This window comes from Eretmochelys imbricata, chromosome 3, assembly GCF_965152235.1.
Source record: "Eretmochelys imbricata isolate rEreImb1 chromosome 3, rEreImb1.hap1, whole genome shotgun sequence".
NCBI lineage: Eukaryota > Metazoa > Chordata > Testudines > Cheloniidae > Eretmochelys > Eretmochelys imbricata.
Window position 1 is genome coordinate 135,170,521 of NC_135574.1, and position 23,145 is coordinate 135,193,665.

Below are 23,145 nucleotides of genomic sequence, written 5' to 3' on the forward strand. Positions count from 1 at the left end.
TTGAGGGCAAACATTTCAAAATTGACTTAACAGTAAGCTTTTGTTTCTGTAGATCTGCTGGTGGGTAAATTGTGTATGTGGTGGGGGTGTATGTGGAATTAGTTTGCCAGTTCATGTGTTCTGCTGCAAGAAGCGAGATGTAAAACCATTCTCATAAAAATTATTTATTTCATTTTACCCACGTGTGTATAATATAGATCAAATATTGCAAGCTGATATTAAAATAATGTCTTACATTTGCATCGCGTCTCCCATCCCACAGTACTTTATATACTTTAAAAACTAATTACTATTCCTTCTCTGTATAGCATGTGTGTCTCAGTTTGTCTAAGGTGCTTGTCAGGCCCCCATTACCATAGTGTGTGAGGACCTCACAATCTTTAATGTATTTATCCCCACAAGCCACCCTGTGAGGTGAGGAAGTGTTGTTAGCCTCATTTTACAGAGTGGGAACTGAGGCACACAGAGACTTGCCCAAGGTCACACGGGAAATCTGTGGCGGGTAGGGACTTGAAACCAAGTCGACCAAGACCAATGCCGTAACCACTGGACCAGCACACACACACAGACACACATGCATGTGTGCACACACTCAGAGAGAGAATACAAATTAGTTTAAGGGTCCAGTTCAGCAATACACATAAACACATCCTTAATTTTAAGAGTGTGGATAGTCCCATTGAATTTAATGTTGTTATACTGGAAATCAGTGGTAGTGGTACTCCCATGCTTAATAGCATGTGCATTGCTGAATTGCAGTATAAATTTATGACGCTAACAGAAGACAGTGTGGACTAGTGGTTAAAACAGATGTCTGTCTGGGAGTTGGGGCATTAAAGCACGGTTCCCAACCCTGTCTCTGACTCTGTGTCACCTGTGGCAAATCTCTGTCTCCACAGACTCCTACCACTGGCCCATGCCAGCCAACTCATGCTTGCTGGGCTGTTTCATTGCTGTGTAGACTTCTGGGCTTGGGCTTCAGCCTGGGCTCTAGAACTCCCCCATCTCGCAGGGTCCTAGAGCCTGGGCTCCAGCCTGAGCCCCGAGAGCCTGAGTCAGCTGGCACGGGCCAGCTCTGGGTGTCTAGTTGCTGTATAGACATACCCTTTATTACCTTTCCATGTTTTAGTTTCTTCATTTCTTTGATGGGTTAAATACCTACTGCAAAAGAATATTGTGCAAACTTTTTTGAAAAGGACTACAACTCAGAAACACCTGGGTCTTAATTCTCCACTAGCTCCAATTGTGTCTCTGTGATCCTGTACTGCCTGGCCTCAGTCTAGAGCATCTGGGAGTCTACCCTAACGTATGTCTCTGGAGGAGGGACCTTACAGCTTTGCCATGAGCCTTCCATTCTTGTGCGGGGGTAGAGTATGGCTAGCACAGGCACCAGTTCTATCACCTCATCCAGTGGAAGTCTCCCCTGTTTAGAAACAAATCCAAACAAACAAATCCAAACAAATCCATCATCAAGTTAGAAATTGCACCTTCTGAAAATGTTTTGCCTACTATTGTTAGCAGTGACACCTAAGATTACTTTAACTGGAAGAGATTAGAGAAAAAGGTCTATTTTTTTTCCAGTTTATTTAAAAGAGAATGTATATATTTGGAGGAAAAAAAGACGAAGTAATTAGTTAGTGCCAAAAAGCATGAAACTTAAAAGGATGCACATATCAGTGAATTCTTCAGTTGATAAAGCACTTGCCTTTCTTTTCATCCTAACCTGTATGGTAATAATGACTTTCTATTGTGTAATTGTTTGTAGAGAAGCTCTCAATGGCTCTCTCTAGAGACAATTTCTGAAAATGTCTAACGCTGGTTCAGCTCCACCAGTATTAGCAGCATTGAGAGCAGAGTGCGGACAGCCTGGCAATTGCCACCATTGTTTTAGACGCGTCAGTGATCTCTGCTCAGATCAGGCTAATGAACGCAATGCTTAAAAGGCTGGTTGGCCATCTACATTAGGGCTCCAAACACTGTTAACATCAATGAAGTTGGACTGGTGTTAGCAACAAAGTGAGATTTTTGAAATAACATTCTTAATGCAGGCAGGGTTGGTGCTACATCCTCTAAGTCTGTGTTTTGCCAGCTTGAAGGGAACATAGCCAGGTGGTTAGAATGGGGCTGGATGGGAGAGAGAACTCTGCCACTGACTTGCTGTGTCATGTTGGACAAGCTACTTGTGGCTTGATTTTCAGAGGTGATGAATCATAGAACTGTAGGATTGGAAGGGACCTTGAGAGGCTAAGGAGAACAATTTTTGAACACCCTACTGACTTCAGAGGTGCTCTGCATTAACCTCCATGTGCTTACCTGTAAAATGGAGAAATCTCTGCCCGGTTGCTTAGGAGGGTTGTGAGGCTCAATTAGTCTTAAAACCCTTGGAGGACATTGAATGAAGGGTGCTATATATAAATGCCAAGTATTAGTAGCTGCAAGCAAATGGGCAGCTTCCTTTGTATATTGATTTCAATAATTTTACCAACAGTTCCTCACAAAATTTTAGAAATTAGAGGTGAAAAGTCCTAGTTCCTCTTGACAGTGATATTTTTTAGGATTGTGTAAAAATTTTCATGCTAAGAAAGGTGCAATTGGAGCCTGAACTAAAGCTCATTGAAATAAATAAGGATCTTTCTCTTGACTTCTTTGGCCATTAGATCAGGCCCTTAAAAAGACCATCATTGACTGTGCTTCAGGTCAGCATGCCCTATATTTTTGGTAGCCATCTCTTGGCTGCCTGCAGTTGCTATTTTGAAGGAGAACAATTGCTGTGTGACCTTGAGCTGCACTGGTTACAGTTCAGTGTCAGCGATGATATTTTCTGCTACAGCAGCTGAGCCCACTAAGAGCATAAAGGTTAAAGTTGTTAAAAGCTTGTTGATTGATGGTGTCTGGATAAAGGATTTGTGTGTGTGTGAGCAGGATCATTCTAGTTTGGAAGCTGTTATGCTGTCACTGTGTGCCAGATTGTGAGACATCGTAAATCTTGGATGGGGCACTATTTAAACCTGGGGAAAAAAATCAGGGATTTCCCATTTAATACACTGTAAATGCTAAAAAGAATTAGACAAAATTGTGCTCTAAGGTGCTATACTCATTTATGGTCCTATGCATTAATTCCAAGATTTTCGCTAATCAGGATCAAAATTTCTGAATGTATTTTTTAAAATATTTATCTTACCTTGTGTAAAAACTTATATTCAGCCAGGCAAACAGTTATATTAATCTCCAGCATAGATGGACTAGAAAGCCTTTTGCTTCTGCATACCTGGGTTCAAATTGTGTTTATGGGCACAGTTACAAAGACGCCAGCCCTGATCCAGGAATTACTTAAGTACATGCTTAACTTGGCTTCTGTGAAACTACTCGTGCTTAAAGTTAAGCACATGCTTAAATGCTTTGCTGGATCAAAGCTACTGTCAGATCAAATTTGGCCCATCTGTGAGCCAAAATCGATGAAAGTAAGATTTCATGAAATCTAAAACCAGATTAGGATTAAGAAAAAAAGAAATACCTTTATGACTGTTTTAAATTCTAAAGATCATGGGATTTAAAAAAAACCAAACCATTTCACTGGTTTCACTGGTGGAATTCTCAACCATGTGCTGCAGCATTGTGTGTGCATGAAAAGCTAAAAGTTAAATTGACTAGAAACTCACTTTAAAAAAAAAAAGAAAAGTGAAAGCTACTCTATTTTTACTTATAATGGTGAGAGAATCACAAAAAGTAAACAGCGCAAGTAGTGCAAAAGTAAACTAGGTATTTACATTTCTTTCCTTTTTAATAATGCCTGTAAAATGTGACTTTTTTTTAAAGGAAATTTGTTTCTTAGAAGTTTATGGTGCCAGCTCCTCATGTGAGGTAGATTGGCATAGCTCCACTGAAGTCATTGGAGTCACACTGAGTTATACCAGCTGAGGATCTGGCCTATTATTTTTAAACTGTAGGTACCCTTTTAAAATTAGCATTGATAATCTCATTCTCTTCCCTATTTATCCACATCCAAACATGCAACACAAACTATCTATGCTTAATAAAATAGGATAGCAGGGATATTGCAGGTCATGACTGAGGTATGTTGGCAGAGCTGTTTGGCGAAGTTAGTACAGTATCTCCCAGCACTGACGGGTAGCCAGGACAATTAGTCCCTCACTTTCACAAAAGTGACATTTGCCCTTATCCTAAAAAAATGAGAGACACAACTGGAGATCAATGATCCATTGGGCTAAAAATAAAATTTGCAATAGTCTCAGAGGTGCCACTTGGAAAATCTTCAAAAACACTTTTTATTTATTTAGACTTATGGTGCAAAAAGATACTGATACAGAAGCTCTTGGTGCCCTGACAGTTTACTAAACTCACAATCCATGTATGAACATCATCTATCAGTAGGAGTATAACATAAAAAATAATTAACTTGCAGCCAGTACATCAAAACAGCAAAATTATGTCCCATCTCACTCCACCCACAGCCCCATACCCTCAGACCTCCCCAAAAGTGTTATTAATTAGATAGCTTTTACTGCATACTTTGAAGGTCAACAAATCTGGAATGGTCTAGAGCAGAGTGCGGAGCAGTTCCAGAATCAAAGGGCCCTCATGGAGAATGCCTTGCTCCTTTTTATAAATAATGTGTTTAGATGTCATATGGTTTTTCTCTAACCTTTTGCTGATTAGGGAACTTTTATCAAAAAAGCTCTTAGTTTCCAACAGTTCATTGGTTCTTGCTGCAGAGCCACTGAAGAGTCATTCTCTCACACACATACACTCTCTGTGTCTCAATGACTATAAGTATTTATCCACAGTGGAACAGTCATTGGGCCACAGAGAGAGTGAAAATGACCCAGTCATTAGGGCACCTACCTGGTAGGTTGGAGACCCTGGGTCCAATCCCCTTACACCAGTCACTCTTTCATTATTTATCCACAGTGCAACAGCTTCAACAGGAGAGATTGAGGATGCCCCACATCTGAATATCCCATAACTCAGTGGTTAGAACACTCTCCTGAGACATGGGAGTCTCCTGTTCAAATCCTTTTGCCGCCCCCCCCCCATCTTAGACGAGTGCTCTAACCATTGGGCTAAAATTTACAAGGTGAGCACCACCACCTCAGGCCGGATTTTGAATGGGACCCAATCCAGTAGGCAGCCTCTGAGCATGCCTATCGATCAAGCCCCACATGTGGCTTAGGTAGCTGAACACGTCTTTCCTTGAGGTTCATGAATCACTCTGGGTCTTTGTTGGGAGATAGCTATACAGATGCATAGAGGGAGGCTGCAGCGTGCATGCCAAGAAGCGGAAACATAGGTGCTGAGGGAACCTTTACATTGGAAACTTATGTGCCGAGTGAATTTAGAGGACTACGAGGTTCGGCGGGAGTTTTGTAGATCACAGTGGAACCAAAATGGGAAAGTAGGCACCTAAATCTGGGGTTTAAGCACCTAGGTACCTCTGTGGATCCCGCCCTTAGTGCCTAGATCCCACACATAATAACACTACACTGCCTAACTGATTGCAAGCTGACTTTTTTAGCAAGAGGCGGAAAAAGAAGAGGAGGCATAGTTACTGAGAGCCAGTGCAACATGTTCACAGGTGCAGAATGTACAGTGTTTTCCTGTCTATTTGTTTAGAAAGCTATAGCTCTTTCTCTTCACTCTTTCCTAGCGAACTGGATTTTTACGATGCTGCAAGTGTCAATGACCGATGCCAGAAGATATGTGACCAATGGGACAAACTGGGAACACTTACGCAGAAAAGGAGAGAGGCTCTGGAGGTAAAATTGATATCAATAAGCAACTCCATTTAAAAAAATGAATCCTTTGGGTTTTATAAAGACGTTGTTGCGTGTTAATTCCTGGAATCCAGACTGCAATAACCCTTTCCTCAGCTCTCCATTTCAGTTTGCTTTGAGTTCATTTGCAATAGAGGTTGAATTGCTGTTAATAGACTTGATGGTGCTTTGTTTCTTAGAAGTTTATGGTGCAGTTAGAAGTTATAAAGCAGCAGCAGAATGAATTTGGTCACCAACAGGTGACTTGTAATCTCACCCTTTGGGGATTTGATGCATAGCAGTGATATAATTAGGCAGCTCTCTTGTCATATTCCCTACAGCAAAACTCCATTTGAGCAGTAGGCCAGTGCCCAGGCTCTCTGGTGATGGAGGTTCCAAAACAGTGAGATCCAATTTACTAAAAGCCCTAAGATGTGTCTTCATGGCTTCCCATGAGATCAGTGGAAGCCACCTACATACATCTCTGGGTTCAAATGTGACATGTATATGTTACTGCTCCATTTCAGACACGAAAGAAATGACTAAAGCAGGCCATTCATTTCCAATTGGTGCAATTTAATTTGTTCATTTTATAGATCAGATTATCAGAAAATATTTAAAATGCAATAAATGGCAATAAAATCATTTAGGCCCTGATCCTACAAAATCTTATGCACATACTTAAGTTTACATAAGTTTAACATGAAAATAATTTTAATGTCAGTAGTCTCACTGACTTCAGTGGCATCTTTTAAGATATCTCAGGTTGGGGAGCCAGGAAATGAGGCATCCAAAATCATCAGTCACTTTTGAAAATGTGTGCCCAAGGTAACTTGGACACTACTTGTATGTACATAAAATTAGCTTTCACCTTGGTAACAATGAATTTGTTTGTGTGCATTTATTGGACTTAACAGAGGACAGAGAAATTGCTGGAAACAATTGATCAGCTTCACCTGGAGTTTGCCAAGAGAGCTGCTCCATTCAACAACTGGATGGAAGGTGCTATGGAAGACCTACAGGACATGTTTATTGTTCATAGCATAGAGGAAATTCAGGTAAATTGGTAGTATGTTTTTGGTTTGCAATCCTCAGGAAGTCAAGAAAGGGAAGCTTTCCCTCTCACTGAATGGACATTGTCAACATGTGTAGGTGAAAACATATCCTGCCTTTAAGCTATCTTTCTGACAGAGAATGTCCTTTCCCACTCATCTGTGAGCATAAAGTGATAACCTATAAGCAGACATGGCCTTTTAAGGCAACTGGCTGCAGTACTTCTCCCCTTGGAAGGAGTCCTTAGCCAGAGATAAGAAGGCAGGCAAACCATGTGGAGAGCAGAACTTGGGAACACGGTGTCTCTTTGCATTTCTCATTATATGGCCCTTGGCAGTTGTTTGGGGCTCTAAGACACTAGCTATGTGGGACTGGTGGCCTTGAGTAGTCATAGTGTATGGGATTTGGCCCAGAACAGTCATATCTGACTGCACTAATGTTAACCTAATAATAAAGGCAACGTTGTGGAACCTAATGCTTTACTTCTGTGTCTCATTAAAGGAAAGGCATAATTTACCTTTCCACCCACTTTAAGACCACTTTATATTACCAGATAAGTATAAAAGTTTCTTAGTATAAATGAGAATTGGGCTGTTCATTGTGCATAGTTGGCTTGTTGTGAAAGTAATTAAAGGCATTAATTTGTCATTTATTCAGTTGCACTCAACATTAGTGGTACATTTGTGCAGCTGTATTTAAAGGTATGGTCTCAAGTATTTAGGCCCAGATGTTGCATCATGATCTGCTAGGGAAGACCGCTTTGCCTATGCGGAGTCACACTACTTCATTGAGACTCCATATGGACACAGGGCTTCAAGTGAGAGCATTCCAAAGAAGTGTCAGGCCTCTAATTAATTTTTTCTTTTAAACAGGGCAAGGTTAGGGTAAGTAGAAAACTTGTTATGTTTTTTTAAACTTGGTGGGGAAAAGGAAAGGGGATAATAGTCACTTGCAGTACTGGAAACCCAAATAGCACAGTATTGAAAAACATCAAAGGTAGCATGAAAAATGAAGTGAAACTTATCTGTCTGGCTTTACTATTCAGAGTGCGTGAAGTGCAACAAAGTATGACAGTTAAATTAGTTTTTTTCATTTGCATTCTTAATATCATATGTTTTTAGAAACACAGGTAAAGAAACATTTTTCAGAAATGCATCATTTTCATCTTCACAGGTCTCTTAAATACTTAAAAAACAGCAAAATATGGTCTGCTACCCCAAAGACCACCTTATTGCAAGTTCTGTCTTTTTTGAGGTGATCCTATAGGTGAAATTTTGTCTCCACTGGAATTTTGCCATTGACTTCCATAGGGTCAGGGTTTCATCCCATGTGTACAATGTATTTGGGGAGGAAATACAATTATTTATATCAGGCCCTCAAGATCATAGAACTGACATTACAACAAAAATCCTCATACTTTCCCCCTTTGTTTCTGATTCCAGAGTTTAATCACTGCCCATGAACAGTTTAAAGCCACTCTGCCAGAGGCAGATGGTGAGAGACAGGCTATCCTGTCGATCCAGAATGAAGTTGAGAAGGTTATTCAGAGTTACAACATCAGAATAAGTGCAAGCAATCCTTACAGCACTGTCACTATGGATGAAATCCGTGCCAAGTGGGATAAGGTATTGTATGGTAAAGGTGAAAATGACATTGCAGGAATAATGTTTTTTTGGTTGTAAGAATAATAAGAACAGAGACCTACACTAACTCTCAAGAAGTTGTCATGAATTACCAAAAAGAAAAAAAAAAGTCTAATATCTGGGCTGATCCAACAGCATTCACTCAGGCAAAACTCTCTCTGCAATCAATGGGTAAAAACAGGAACAGCCCCATAATGAAAGCTCTTCCTTAAAAATCTTGGCTAGTTTGGACAGCAGAAAGTATGTCAACATAAAATTAGGCTATTGGCTAGAAGAAGCTTGGTTGTCATTATGGCTGCTGTAGAAAAGAAGCCTACCTATGTATTATGGAGAAACGTAGTACGGACGGATATTGAAAAAAATATATAATGAGTTACAGCCATATTTAACATTTTAAACAGGTTTCAACTCAATATTTAGTAGGTCAGTGGGGTAACTGATGTAGAACTGCAAGGAAAATTTGGGCTCAGTGTTAGTTTTTATGATATAAAATATATTTAAAACATTTTAAATGTTTTACATGGGATTATATTAATTTTAATTATACAATAGCATTACAGTTCCCTGAATTGCAACTGGGTTCCCCAGTCACGTGACTATATCATTAATGACTGAAGTACACAGGCCAGGGAACCAGTTCTGCTCCCATTGAAGTTAAGTAGGAGTTGGATCAGAATCCAGATCTGCATTGTGGAACTCTTTTTAAAAACACACACATTCACACAGAGGACCAATGCACACCACCAAATACACAAACATATAGTGCAAACCACAAGAATGTGATCCCAACAGGTAACAAGAACCAAACTCACAGTTTCACCATAACAGCCTTGTAGGGTAGGCAAAGTATCAAGTGCAATCCTATTACTGAGGCTTTTAGAACCGCATTGTGGAGCTGGCCCAACACATCTCATTTGAGTCTACCTTCATGGCTTTGCTTGAATGTAATATTGTGTGTCAATTACTGTTTAAAGCTAAGTGAGACTAATGGGGAAGTGAATATGCTTAAAATAGCCTGTTTTTTTCCAACAGGAAAAACAGGGTAGTAACTAGACCAGGGTTAAAAAGTCTTAAACTTAAATCTAGCCAGAAATTAGATTTTCTTTTCCTTAGAAGTCAGTCTTTCTGGTCACACTTCCAGCCTGACTGGTTTCAAAATGCTCAGGAGTATGCCCAGAAAGATTTTGGAGCAAATAATTAAGCAATCAGTTAGCAAGAACAAATCATAGGTTATAGATTCATAGATATTAAGGTCAGAAGGGACCGTCTAGTCTGACCACCTGCACAATGCAGGCCACAGAATCTCACCCACCCACTCCTGCGAAAAACCTCTTGCCTATGTCTGAGCTATTGAAGTCCTCAAATCGTGGTTTAAAGACTTCAAGGAGCAGAGAATCCTCCAGCAAGTGACCCGTGCCCCATGCTACAGAAGAAGTGAAAAACTTCCAGGGCCTCTTCCAATCTGCCCTGGAGGAAAATTCCTTCCCAACCCCAAATATGGCGATCAGCTGAACCCTGAGCATATGGGCAAGATTCACCAGCCAGATACTCAGGAAAGAATTCTCTGTAGTAACTCAGATCCCGCCCCATCTAGCATTCCATCACAGGCCATTGGGCCTATTTACCATGAATAGTTGAAGATCAATTAATTGCCAAAATTATGTTATCCCATCATACCATCTCCTCCATAAACTTATTGAGTTTAATCTTAAAGCCAGATAGGTCTTTTGCCCCCACGGCTTCCCTTGGAAGGCTATTCCAAAACTTCACTCCTCTGATGGTTAGAAACCCTCATCTAATTTCAAGTCTAAAACTTCCCAATGACCAGTTTATATCCATTTGTTCTTGTGTCCACATTGGTGCTGAGCTTAAATAATTCCTCTCCCTCCCTAGTTTTTATCCCTCTGATATATTTAGAGAGAGCAATCAAACCAACCTCATAGCTTGCTTTTAACAGGGCAAAAAGCCTTGTGGAAGAGGGGAAGCAGTAGATGTGGTATATCTTGACTTTACACTTTTGCTACTGTCTTGCATGACCATCTCATAAATAAACTAGGAAAATACAACCTAGATGGAGCTACTATAAGGTGGGTGCATACCTGGTTGGAAAACCATTCCCAGAGAATAGTTATCAGTGATTCACAGTCAAGCTGGAAGGGCATATCGAGTGGGGTCCCACGGGGATCAGTTTTGGGTCCAGTTCTGTTAAATATCTTTGTCAAATATTTAGATAATGGCAGAGGGAGTACACTTATCAAGTTTGTGGATGATGCCAAACTGGGAGGGGTTGCAAGTACTTTGGAGGATAGGATTAAAATTCAAAATGATCTGGACAAACCGGAGAAATAGCCTGAAGGAAATAGGATGAAATTCAATAAGGACAAATGCAAAGTACTCCACTTTGGAAGGAACAACCAATTGCACACATACAAAACGGGAAATGACTGCCTAGGAAGGAACACCGTGGAAAGGGATCTTGGGGTTATAGTGGATCACAAGCTAAATGTGAGTCAGCAGTGTAACACTTGCAAAAAAAAGCAAACATCATTCTGGGAGGTATCTGGAGGAGTGTTGTAAGCAAAACACAAGAAGTAATTCTTCCTCTCTACTCTACACTGAAAAGGCCTCAACTAGAGTATTGTGTCCAATTCTGGGTGCCACATTTCAGGAAAGATGGGGATAAATTGGAAAACGTCCAGAGGAGAAAAACAAAAATGATTAAAGGTCTAGAAAATGTGACCTATGAGGAAAGATTGAAAAAATTGGGTTTAGTGTGGAGAAGAGAAGCGTGAGAGGGGACATGATAACAGTTTCCAAGTACACAAAAGGTTGTTACAAGGAGAGGGGGGAAAATTATTCTCCTTAATCTCTGAGGATAGGACAAGAAGCAATGGTCTTATATTGAAACAAGGGTGGTTTAGGCTGGACATTAGGAAAAACCTCCTAACTGTCAGAGTGGTTAAGCATTGGAATAAATTGCCCGGGGAGATGGTTTAAATTAATCACAAGAGCCAGCCAAATATTTAACTTGAAAAATCAATAATTATTTGATTAAATGTTTTAAATTCAGCATTATATTTAGTCATTGAATTAAAGTATATAATAAAATGCCTTGAATTTTAAAAAAAATTACTGATAGCGGTACAAAGGTCCACTTGAAAGAATGAGTAATTTTTCTGTTTTATAAAAGTTTATCTGAAAAATAAGTTAATGTTTTGTCATTAAAACTTTAGAATAACTTGGGTCTGTTTTTCTTGTAAACTTAATAATAATTAAAAAAAAAAAACATTCTCAAACTGACTGTTTTTGTTCTTCTTTCTCGTTTTCCATCTTCCACGAAGACCCCAATTAAACAGAGCATATCTGTTCAGGACAGCACTTACACATGAGCCTACGTGCTCTTGTAAACAGGGATGCAACTTAGGCACATGTTTAAATGCTTTCCTGAATTAGGGCCAGAGCGCTCACTACCTTCAGTAGTTTCATTTCCATCTCGAGGGAGTAAACACTAGGCTCAGTAGAAAGTGGCTGCAGGACCGTGCTGTAATATTTTATAACTACAATGAGTTCTTCCAGGGTGTTTGTTGTGGTCTAATGATATGCCTTGCCGGTTAACAGCTAACAACCACCAACACAGATCTTTATTAAACCATAATTGACAACTCCCTGTCATGCTTTATTGATTCATCCTGTTCCGTCCAGGAATAAAATAAAAAATTATTTTCACTGCAGTGAATTTTCTGTTTCCTCACATGGGTCCACCTCAGTCAGTATTTACTTCATTGGTCAATAATGCTTAATATTCACTAAAAAAGAAAAGTCAGTACCTGTTGTTTCATTGTACAGCACATCTCTTCATTTCAATAGTTCTAGTACCTAAAGAACCGTACAAAAATTCAAGTAAGAAATACACAATAGGCCACATGTAAACATTAGCTGAAACAGTCAAAAACTTCACAAAGTTTGCTAATGATTGAAAGCAAACAAGCATTTCAGGTAATGAAATAAACCTGCTTGCTAAATAGCTGTAGGGGGTGACAGAGGAAGGGGGAAAACTGAGGTTAGGAAACCATCAATCTATGTGCTACATTATTTTTACAAGTATGATCTAATCTTATCTATTCACATCAACCCTCATTTCTTTTGTGCATGGGCAGGTGAAACAACTTGTGCCCGTGAGGGATCAGTGTTTGCAGGAGGAGCTAGCCCATCAGCATGCTAATGAACGTCTGCGTCGCCAATTTGCTGCTCAGGCCAATGTCGTTGGGCCATGGATCCAGACCAAGATGGAGGTGAGTATCACTGAGTCATCAAGAGGACGCTGCTGAATAGAACACATCATTTTTCTCAGAATACTCCCTGCTGTACACACAGAACATCAGTGGCTTTCAGTGCCCTGCACCAGCACTCAAACATTCATGTAATCAAGTCTTTTAAAGAAGGGTTCTAAAATAGTCAGAGCTTATAAAAGCAAATAAAAACGGGTTTAACAAGATGAAATCATTTTGGAATAGTTTTTTGAGAAGTGAATGGGGATATTAGAGAGGTGATTTTCAAAGGCACACAGAACAGATAGGCACCCAACCACATTTAACAGTCCGTGGGAGCTGGACCTTTGAAGTCCTCTCCTAGATTATGATTATTAGTTTGGCTGTGTTCTTTCTATGTAAATACCATTGTCTGAATGTTGTCCTGAGATATGAGTGTGCAACAGAGGACGTTCTCTAGTTTGGAGGGAGTTTTGATTGCCACTGATTCTTAGTGTAAAAAGGTTACATTTTCCACGTAAATGTGTGGCAAACTAACAAACCTGGAGTTTAGATTTTTTGTTTCTTTTTGTGTGACAGGAAATTGCCCGCAGCTCTATTGAGTTGACAGGGACCTTGGAGGACCAGATGAATCAACTGAAGCAGCATGAACACAATATCATCAACTACAAAACCAATATTGACAAATTGGAAGGAGACCATCAGCTTATACAAGAAGCCCTGGTGTTTGATAACAAGCACACAAGTTATACTATGGAGGTAGTTATGAATTCTATTCTGTGCTCTTAGGTTCATGTATCCACTTCCCCCAGTCTGAGGGAGTTCCTAGTTTATTTGCAGCAGAAGATATACATTACTAAGGCTCCATTTGTCTCGGCCATAAATTCCTGTCACAAAACCATGACTTTTGGTCTTTTTTATGAAGCCTATGGTCTTTGTCACCTGATCAGCTGCTCCTGAGAAAGACCCCGGTCCTGGATGGAGCTGATTGCAAGATCAGAGCATAAGACTCCTTCATACATTTTACATTGTGGACTTTCTATATGTTCGTGGAGGGTGGAACATGGATTGTTATATGGGTATGAACTGTTAAATATTATTGTTTTAATTGGAACATAAAAGATTTATTTGACTTTCCTCTTAATTTCCCATGACAAAAAACTGTATTCTTTAAAATATAGTTTGCCACGACTTTTCCTTTTTTTATGTCTGTTGTAGCATTTTTGTCATGATTAAGCCATGTCTTTTCCCACATGTTTGCCATGACAGATTACCAGCCAAGACCCTGGTCCTGTTGACACATATATATAAGTCACTTTACACACAGGAGTAGTTCCATTGAACTAAATGAGACTGCTCACATGTATAAAGTAACTCATGATTTTAAGTGTTCAAAGAGTTGGAGCCCAAGGTGGGGAAGTGACTATAACTGGAAAGCTTGGGAACCATGTTGGGTCAGCCAAATACGTCCAGAATTAAACTGATGCTCAAAAATACAACAGCTCTTGAATCCAAGTGTTGCCGTCTAAGCCAACATCAGACTTCATGGCTAACATGAACACTATGATCAAGTACCAATAGAGGGTATGAACAAGTATCAGTTTAGGAACTAATTTAATATTTTTTGCATGTCTGTTATACATGGGCAGCGGGTGAGCATGCCCTTGGGAGAGGCTAACCCCCAGCCCCTCCTGCTCTGCCTGAGGCCCAGCCCCTTCTGCCTCCCTCCCCCGCCGGAGCCCGGAGCACATCTCCCCCCACGGCCACTGGCCCCCCGCCTGCCCCTAGCCCCAGTGCTGGGCAGGCGGCATGGCTGTATCGCATTCTGCCCCAACACTGGGTGGGCGGCACAGCCATATCGCATCCAACCCCAGGGCTGGGCGGGCGGGCAGGCGGCGCGGTTGGAGCACCCCCAGCTCCAGCTCTGTGCAGGCAGGCAGAGTGGTCAGAGTGCCCCCAGCCCCGGCACTGGGCGTGCAGGTGGCGTGACCGGAGCACCCCCAGCCCCAGCGTTGCCCCAGTCCGGGAGTCTTGTGCACACCATGGCCCTCAGCCTGCCTGCTGCAGCCTCTTGGCCACAGAAGGGAACAGCAGGCAGAAGGGGACCTGGAGGCATAGCATGGGTGGGGCCAAGCCAGGCAGTTTGGGGAGGCACAGCCTCCCCTGCCTACAATACCCACTGCCCATGCTGTTATATTTCTAGTGTAGCCATAATCGTAGCACACAGGAAGTGGCACCAAACAACAATCTATATAAATAATTTCAGATTGTGTTGTTGGTTTCTCTCTCACTGTCTTTTTTTATCATGCTAGGTTTTCATTACCAGCCTAAAGAATCCATGTTTTTTCTCCTTAGCATGTCCGTGTTGGATGGGAACTCTTACTGACCACCATTGCCCGAACTATCAATGAGATTGAGACACAGATCCTTACAAGAGATGCCAAGGGTATCACCCAAGAACAAATGAATGAATTCAGAGCATCGTTCAATCACTTTGATAGGGTACAGTACTCCAACTTCTTTCTCATCTAACAGTTCTCCAACAGCAAGTCAGTATAACATTGTTTCCTTGCATTCCAAATATCAGTCTCTCTTTAAAACAAAATAAGATGCACTAAAAAATGGATAATTTTTCTGAAGTAAAAATGCTAAAATAAAAAGAAAAGGAGTACTTGTGGCACCTTAGAGACTAACTACAAGTACTCCTTTTCTTTTTGCGAATACAGACTAACACAGCTGCTACTCTGAAACCTGTCAAAATAAAAAGAGGAGGCATATTCTCTTAAACTATAGCATTTATTATGCAGATGATTTAAAGATTAATTTCTGCTCTTCAATTTTGCTGTGGAATTAAAATTCAGAGAGAATGACAGCTAATTGAGTGTTTGTAACAACCTGTTAAAATAATGCAGGGGACTGACTGGATATTTTTGTATATGCTACAAAGTGATGTGGTCCCTTACCTTAAAGCAGGGGCCTGTTACATGCTCTCACCTGTAGTTGCTGTCACATATTAAGGCTTGATTTCGCCTGCATTCTAACAAAAAGAAAAAAAGGAAAAAATAAATAACTTTTCCCCCTAGAAATATTCTGTTCAAGGAAGCAACTCAGCAGGGGCACTGATCGTTTTCAAAGAAAATCCTTTCTATGCACAGGGATTGTGTGTTTCAGTTCCTTAGTGAGAAATTAATAAAGTAGGAAAGAAAATACCCTTGTGGATGAATGTAACACACTGTACTGGTGATTCTCAGTGCAATCAAAGAAATGAAAGAAGTAATCAATATGCACATGTAAGAGGAAAATAAAGAGATGGGTATGGATGCAGTAACAAAGCAAAACTATTTAATGCAAACAGAGTTATTTTCATACATAAGAATAGGGATGTGAGTGACATTCCCAGTTGGAAAACTATATTCACACACAATTTTGCTGTGTAGATGCTCATACAAATCTGTCTTCAAAATCCAATGCAAATCTCAAATACTGAAAATGACTGCTGTAATATAGCACCAGCCTGCTCCCTTCCTCCTCCTCCTGTGGCTTCTTTCTGTCATGAGGCTATACAGAATTCCTCACCTTCTCCCTCTTACCACCTGGATTCCCTGAAAACTATCCTTGGTTCCAGAGAGCTTCACCCACTCGCAGCCTGACTCTGTCCACCCCATGGCCAATGCTAGCTCCTCCCTTTCATCTCCATCCTGATATTCCATTTCTTAGCTCCCCAGCTCCGAAGTGGCTACATGTATCTAGATTTGTAGTTGGTGTGTATTGGATCCTGATAGTCAACATTTGGTATCTGGCACTTCAGACAAAAAGTAGAATTTTCAAATATCTACAGTAGAAGCAAGGAGAGGGTAGATCCACAGGAGTCAGTGACAGATGTACTTCATTTTATGGAGACCCTAAGTGTAATTGTAGTGGTGTATAATTCCTCTTTGTATTCACTAAGGACGGAGAAGACAATATCACAGAGACAGAGAGACATTTCCCAGGGTGAGAAAAAAGTAACATGCTGAAAGGCTTTCCCAATGCACTGGAGCAGATAATTGAGCAATTAGAGCTATTAAAAGCAGACGGAGCATCAGGCCCAGATAAATTACAACCTACAGTTTAGAAGAATCTATTGTGGGGAAGCAGGAACTTTGTGTAAAGATTTGGGAGCTCCCTAAAGAGCATATGCTCCCCTCACACCGCGTGGAGAAGGTTTGGAAGAGGTATGGTATGTAAGGGATAAAGGTGGCTATGCCATAGTACAACTCACACTGTGTAGCCATTTCCAGCACTTCCATAACTTTTATTGAATCCTTCAGAGCAGGAATGTCCGCTCTGTGCCTTTAACTTTCCATGGAGGGGGTATGGTTGCTAGGTGGTGGCAGCCCAGCAGAATGGACTGCCAAGCTTCTGGTGCGGCAGAAGGCCTAGATATGCACAAGTTAAGATCTATGGCAACTGGCCATGTTCTGATGGACCTGCAGCCTTTCCATGAACTGGCAGAGACACCTCCAGGTCCCAGAGGAAACAGTGCAGCAGAGCTGCAGCATAGAAAAGCCTATATAACAGGGTGTAGGAGAGAGGTGGTGCTTCCACACAATTTTAGGCAGGGTGGAGAGCATATGACCCTAAGAAAGAGGGTAAGGCCGAAGGCCTGGAGAGTAGTTAACATTCTGCAGTGTACAAATATAAGAAAAGGAGGCAAAATTTGAAAACACAGCTACTAAGCCAGGCTTCCTGTGTGCAACAAATAGTGCTAAAAGGGAAGCTGTTTCAAAGCACACTGAGGGCTTGGCTACACTTCCATTTTATAGCGCTCTTATAGTGAAAAATCACCCCCCTGAGCGCAGCAAGTCAGAGCACTTTAAAGTGCTAGTGTAAACAGGCTCCGAGCACTGGGAGCTAATCCCCTCGTGGAGGTGAATTACCAGGAGTGCTGGGAGAGCTCTCTCCCAGCGCTCACGCACGACCACACTCGCACTTCAAAGCGCTGCCGTGGGAGGGCTCCCACAACAGCACTTTGAAGTTTCCAGTGTAGCCATGCCCTAAAGAATTGTTAATGCACAGTAGCAGGGTCCACACAGATAGTTAGGGTGCAGTAGGTTAATTCAGGCTACATTCACACCTCAGCTTGGTGTGAATTAAATGTTAGTGTAGACCAGTCCTAATTAAGGTATAATATAGTGGGCAAATGTGATTCAATCTACACAGACTAGAAGAGGGCAAATCTTTTTCATTAAACAAACACATTTGAAAGACTGAAGCTTCTTTTTCAATTTTACACCTTCCGTTCATCCTCCCAAACTTACACATTCAATGTCAAAGGATAAAATGTATCAACTCTGCTTCAGAGTTTCTTCAAGTACACACAATTATCAGTCCTCTAAACTGGCTGTTTACAGAGGTAAGGCAGATGTGGACTCGGCTATGAAATCTGGAATTGGGGTGAATGAAATTGGATCATTCAAATGTAGTTCTGTAACATGAAAGGCATCACATTTCCCTTATGAAGCAGAGAGCAGAAATGGGTGTAGAGATTTTCAATATAAACATTATGTTCTGAGGTTTGCTGACATATTTTCTTTAGCTTCTAAATCTTTAAAACACATGCATATCTGAAACAGGTACTGCCAGTATTTTCCTTCCCGTTAAGGAAGATTATATAGTATAGAATTGTTAGCTTTATAGCTAATCGACTATTGTAGCTAATCGTGGTACTGAATGGATAAGGTATTTAGAAAAATAAATAGAATTGAAGAGTGCAATTCAGTGATGAACAATCAGCAAGAATCCAAAAACTGAAAACCATTCCTGACAAGTAGACTTTAACTATTTAAACAGGGTCAGTTATGGATGCCTAAGTTCTGGGTTTCCTGGTACTTTTCCAGTTTAAATAAGATCTTAATGTTTAGAACTTTGCATGTGTGTGTGAATATTACAGAGTATTAATGTGCAGAGTCACTAAAAGCTCCATTTTTAATAGTTCATTTTGATCTGCATGAAACTAAACAGTTTATAGACAACTGCCAAGAATGGCTTCAATGAGATATAAATTTGAGAGGGGAACTCCTTTTTTTCTCCAGGAGAAAAAAAAAAGGGCAAATATTCAAAATCATAATGATCTTACCATTCAAACTCCGTTACTGTTACAGAACCTGAGTCTCCAATCTTGATCTGTTTGAGGAAGGGCATGAGGATGAGGCTCATGTTATTTTAAGTGGCCTCTGTATGTCTTGACTGTTGGAAAGATAAAACTCCGTACTATTTAAAATGGAAAGGATGAGATTTTGGCTTGGACTACGGGCCCACACAGGGGAGTTCGGAGGAGTGAGTTACCCCTTTAGACCTCTGCATGGAATAGTTGAGCTTTGGGTCTGGGTGTGCTGGAGTAAGGTGTGCTGCATGCACCTGAAGCAAAGGGGCAGAGAGAGTTTCCATCTCTCCCCAGTGCATCAGCCAGCACAGCTGAACCAAACAGCTGATGTCGTAAATTCCCTTAGCTATAGGCCAAGAGTAAATTATGACCTCCCCTGTAGCAAGGGGGAAGCAGGGAGGGAATTATGTCTCAGACAGGTGTTGTTGTGGCATGGTACCTCCTGGGGCTCCTGAGAAGGTGCACCACTCCTTGCTCAGGGCTGTGACTAAAGGCACAATCAAGCTCCAAGTATAAATAGGAATCTGCTGCCAAACTGTTATATTCCTTGTACTGCAATAGAAAGGCATAAAGGAGATATGGGGTACAATTTATTTGAAATATAACAAGATTTTTTGGGATGCTCCAAATGGTGTCTAATTGATTTATCATACACAGGTGACATGTGTATGTTGGCAATCAGTGCTTCTCAATCCCTTTATGGTTTCCACATGTAATGCTAAGAACAGAGTCTTTTTTCAGATTCAATATGTTTTAATAAACCCTAATTGCAAAGCATATGATAAAATATCTACTGCAGCTACACCTGCAATATCATAAATATTGAATTGGCTGATTTTCCACGTTAATGTCAGTAAATGTGGGCCATATTCTACTTTTGATTTTTGCGAAACCATTGATTTCAAATGGGAGCTCTGCATGGAAAACAGTAGCAAGGTATGATTGTATATGTTTATCTAACAGTAAAAACAACAGCTCCCTATAAAAGGATTTGCATCAACAAGCTTATGTAGATAAACTAACATTCAGGATACTGAAGCACACATTTGAGAATGCATTACTGTGGCTTGGAAGTTTGTATTTGTGTAAAGCTGTGTATAAATTACAGAGGGAAAAGGACAAGTTTCAGGGGGCTAGTAGTGAAACTAGATGGGAAATGTCAGTGTTTTTTTCTGGTTCGGCCAAAAAGGATGAATAAGTAAGGTTATTTTATATCCTTTTAAAAACATAATTAAATGTTTAATGTTGTCCCATAACAAAAGTATAAATAATACAAAGAACTATTTCTCTGTGACTAACCCCTTGCACTTTATTTTAAAACAAAAAGGCAATATAAAGAAATCTGTGACTTAATTGTAAAGTATCTTCATATCCCATGCAGTTATGGGGCTTTGGTGTATAGCAGAGGCAGAGATGTCTTTCCTGAACCAGGACTGATGCATATTACAAAATTCACTAAGCCTCAGATCCTGCCCCAATACATGGCAGAAGCAACTGGGCCGTACACTGGGGAATCCCACTCAGTTGATGAAGTGGATACTAGCTCCTATACAACCTTCTCCCTGTCCTCTACAGAAGGAATGATTGATAGATACATGTAGCAGTGGATCCACTAGCCTCACACTTCCCCTCCCTAAGTCTGCCCCCAAACAGCTGCTGCACAGCAACAGCTGGATTGTACACCATGCAGGAGTGCATGCACAAATTTCGTCCCCCACCAAACCACGTGTGGTTGAATGGCCCTGTTCCGCCACTGTCCAGATTCTTTATGCTTGCAGAGAGAGGGACAGGAGTTGGCCGTTTGTTCCTATTTTTCATATTGTTTTAAGGAACAGGGTGATTTGTGGCCTTATAAATAAATGAGCTCAGCTCCCCTGGTATAACTTGGCCCTGGAGCTGACCTGGGGTGAGTCTGGAGAGTTATGAGCCAGCACTGATTGATGTGCTAAGAGAAATGCTCTGTTAAATTGTTTGAAATATGATTCTGTCCAGCAAATACTAGCCCATAAAATCTGACTGAAATTAAAGGAAGCATTTGCTGGTAATTACTAGTTTCAACAAACCCCACTTGAAATTTTCATCCCGCTTTATCTCTGGTTATTGGCATTGTACTACTCCTTCTCACAGTGGAGCTGTGGGAGGTTGACAGCAGAGAGAGCCAACATAATTGCCTATTTATCTCCTTTAAAATGTTGGTGGTCAGGAACTGATTATGGCACCAAATTATTTATTTAATTTATAAAATGCACCCAGTACATCTCTTAATAGCATGTACGATTAACAAAATACATAACTATACAAGAGTCAGAAAAAGAAAAGGCTTGCCTCCTGCCTTTTAAATTACTCATCAGCTGACCAAGATCCTCTCTCTCGTGTAGAAGTCACAGAAAAAAGTTGGATCTTGATCTGTGACCTAAAGTTGTACAAACTCTGGCTTTGTTAAACCAGTAGGGGAAAAAATTTCCAGATTTTAGGGACAGACCTTAATTGCATGCACCTGAATTAAATCTATAATATGCCTCAACTGGGTCAGGGTTATGGGTGTGGTCTGAACAGGAAGGGAAGAAAACAGTCTGGTTTTGAGAATGCTGGGTGAGTTTGCGGATTGGTAATTAAAGAAACAAAACATACTTGGGAAAAAATGAGCAAATTTGATCTGGCGTCACTGGGAGACAATAAATGTGGGATCCCATGGTTCTACTTTTATAATAAATTTTCAGAGCAGATCCTCATCTTAATGGGTCATAAGACAAATGGTTAAAACAAGTTATGTCATTGATCAGGGTTTTCTTTTTGATCTAGGCCAGGAATTAATGAGTATATAATTATTTTCTCTTTTATCCAAGCTATTCTTACTCAAATTTTTAAGAATATTATCAGATCAAGGGAGAAGAAGCAATCCTAATCCAGTGGGAAAAATAGTTTTGTCTAGGTCAAGTTATCCATTGACTATCTCTCACAAATTGTATGGCGACAGAAAATGAAGGATGAAAATGGTAGAGTACAGAACAAAAATCCCTCTTCAGAGAAAATGCAGAAAAAAGAAAAATGGTATTTGTATAAAAGCAACAGTTCAACACTGTAGTTGGAGTTAAAAAAAAAATTATCCCAAAACTCATGAAACCAATAATATACCAATAAACAAGCACACAGTGGATCTGATCCAAAGTTCATTAAAGTCAAATGGGAGTCTTTCAATTGACTTCAATAAGCTATGGATCAAGTCACATAATATCAACAGCTAAGATCTTCTGAAAAAAGTAAACAATGAAAATGGATCCTCCTTATTTATATTAGTCAGATTCCATCTTAACAACTCATTATTGATATGACTTTGCAGTGTTCTTTAATAACCAACTAACCCACTTTATGACTTTTCCCTCCTCCTTGCACGTTCTGCATGCATGATCCATGATGTGCTACTAGGATGAATCTGGCGATCTGCAGCCTGATGCATTTAAAGCCTGCCTCATCAGTCTAGGACAGGTTGGAAATGACCTGCAGGTAGAGAAAACTGATGTATTATTATTTTCAAATAGACTTGTATAATACTAGCCTAAAGAAACCTGGGTTTAAACTCAAATGTAGCTGATTTTAAAAATGTTTGCATTTTGCTGCTTTTGTGTGATCCAAGGTAGTCTACTTGGATTCTAATGAGCTGCAGTGGGTCACTGCTGCCTTTCCCATCACACACTCATGTTGCCCATTGTCCCCTGCTCATACTTCCAAGAGCAGGAGCCCTCCCTCTCCCTCAAGGAGGACCCATGACACCAGGATTCTGCACTGGCTATTTGGGTGTTCTTAGTACACATAGACCTTTGCCGACCTCTTCTACCAAGACCCCATTTTAATGTCCACTCTGTGCAATTAGCCATGAATGTTCCACTCACCCTGCTGCTGAAAAAAACAGGTGCCTTCCTTTAATAAGAGATTTGCCATTGACCAACTTCTGTTGGATACAAAACAATACACTTTTCCTCCATCAACCCCACTGGCTCATATCTCTATTGTACTCAGAGTCCCATTAGCTAGAGATCAGAGGAGAGAGAATTCTTGAATTCACTTCCCATGTGGCAGCACACAGCGCAGCGTGCCTTGGCTCTGGAGTACAGTATTTTCAAAAAGCAAAGATTTCTAGACTGCTAGTCACTAAAAAGTATTGCAATTTCTAATAAACCTTCCAACATTGAAACCAAAAAAGTATGGTGTCTCACAATGAACCAGCCTGCCTTTCCTGACTTTGGCTAGTTCAGTGACAAACTTTT

The 23,145-nt window shown here is 40.5% G+C and overlaps 1 protein-coding gene across 14 annotated transcripts in view; it reads left to right on the forward strand.

Annotated features, from left to right (window-relative positions):
* Positions 1 to 23,145, forward strand: part of ACTN2 (actinin alpha 2) — an 87,893-nt gene that overhangs the window by 60,226 nt on the left and 4,522 nt on the right. For 5 of the 14 annotated variants that reach the window (XM_077811848.1, XM_077811847.1, XM_077811851.1 and 2 more), the window contains 7 exons: positions 5,666 to 5,774; positions 6,689 to 6,829; positions 8,267 to 8,449; positions 12,625 to 12,759; positions 13,315 to 13,494; positions 15,091 to 15,237; positions 22,307 to 22,384. In XM_077811848.1, coding sequence (XP_077667974.1) covers positions 5,666 to 5,774; positions 6,689 to 6,829; positions 8,267 to 8,449; positions 12,625 to 12,759; positions 13,315 to 13,494; positions 15,091 to 15,237; positions 22,307 to 22,384 — 973 coding nt within the window. The remainder of the gene's footprint in view (positions 1 to 5,665; positions 5,775 to 6,688; positions 6,830 to 8,266; positions 8,450 to 12,624; positions 12,760 to 13,314; positions 13,495 to 15,090; positions 15,238 to 22,306; positions 22,385 to 23,145) is intronic. The other 9 variants (XM_077811860.1, XM_077811850.1, XM_077811849.1 and 6 more) reach the window with 3 other exon arrangements.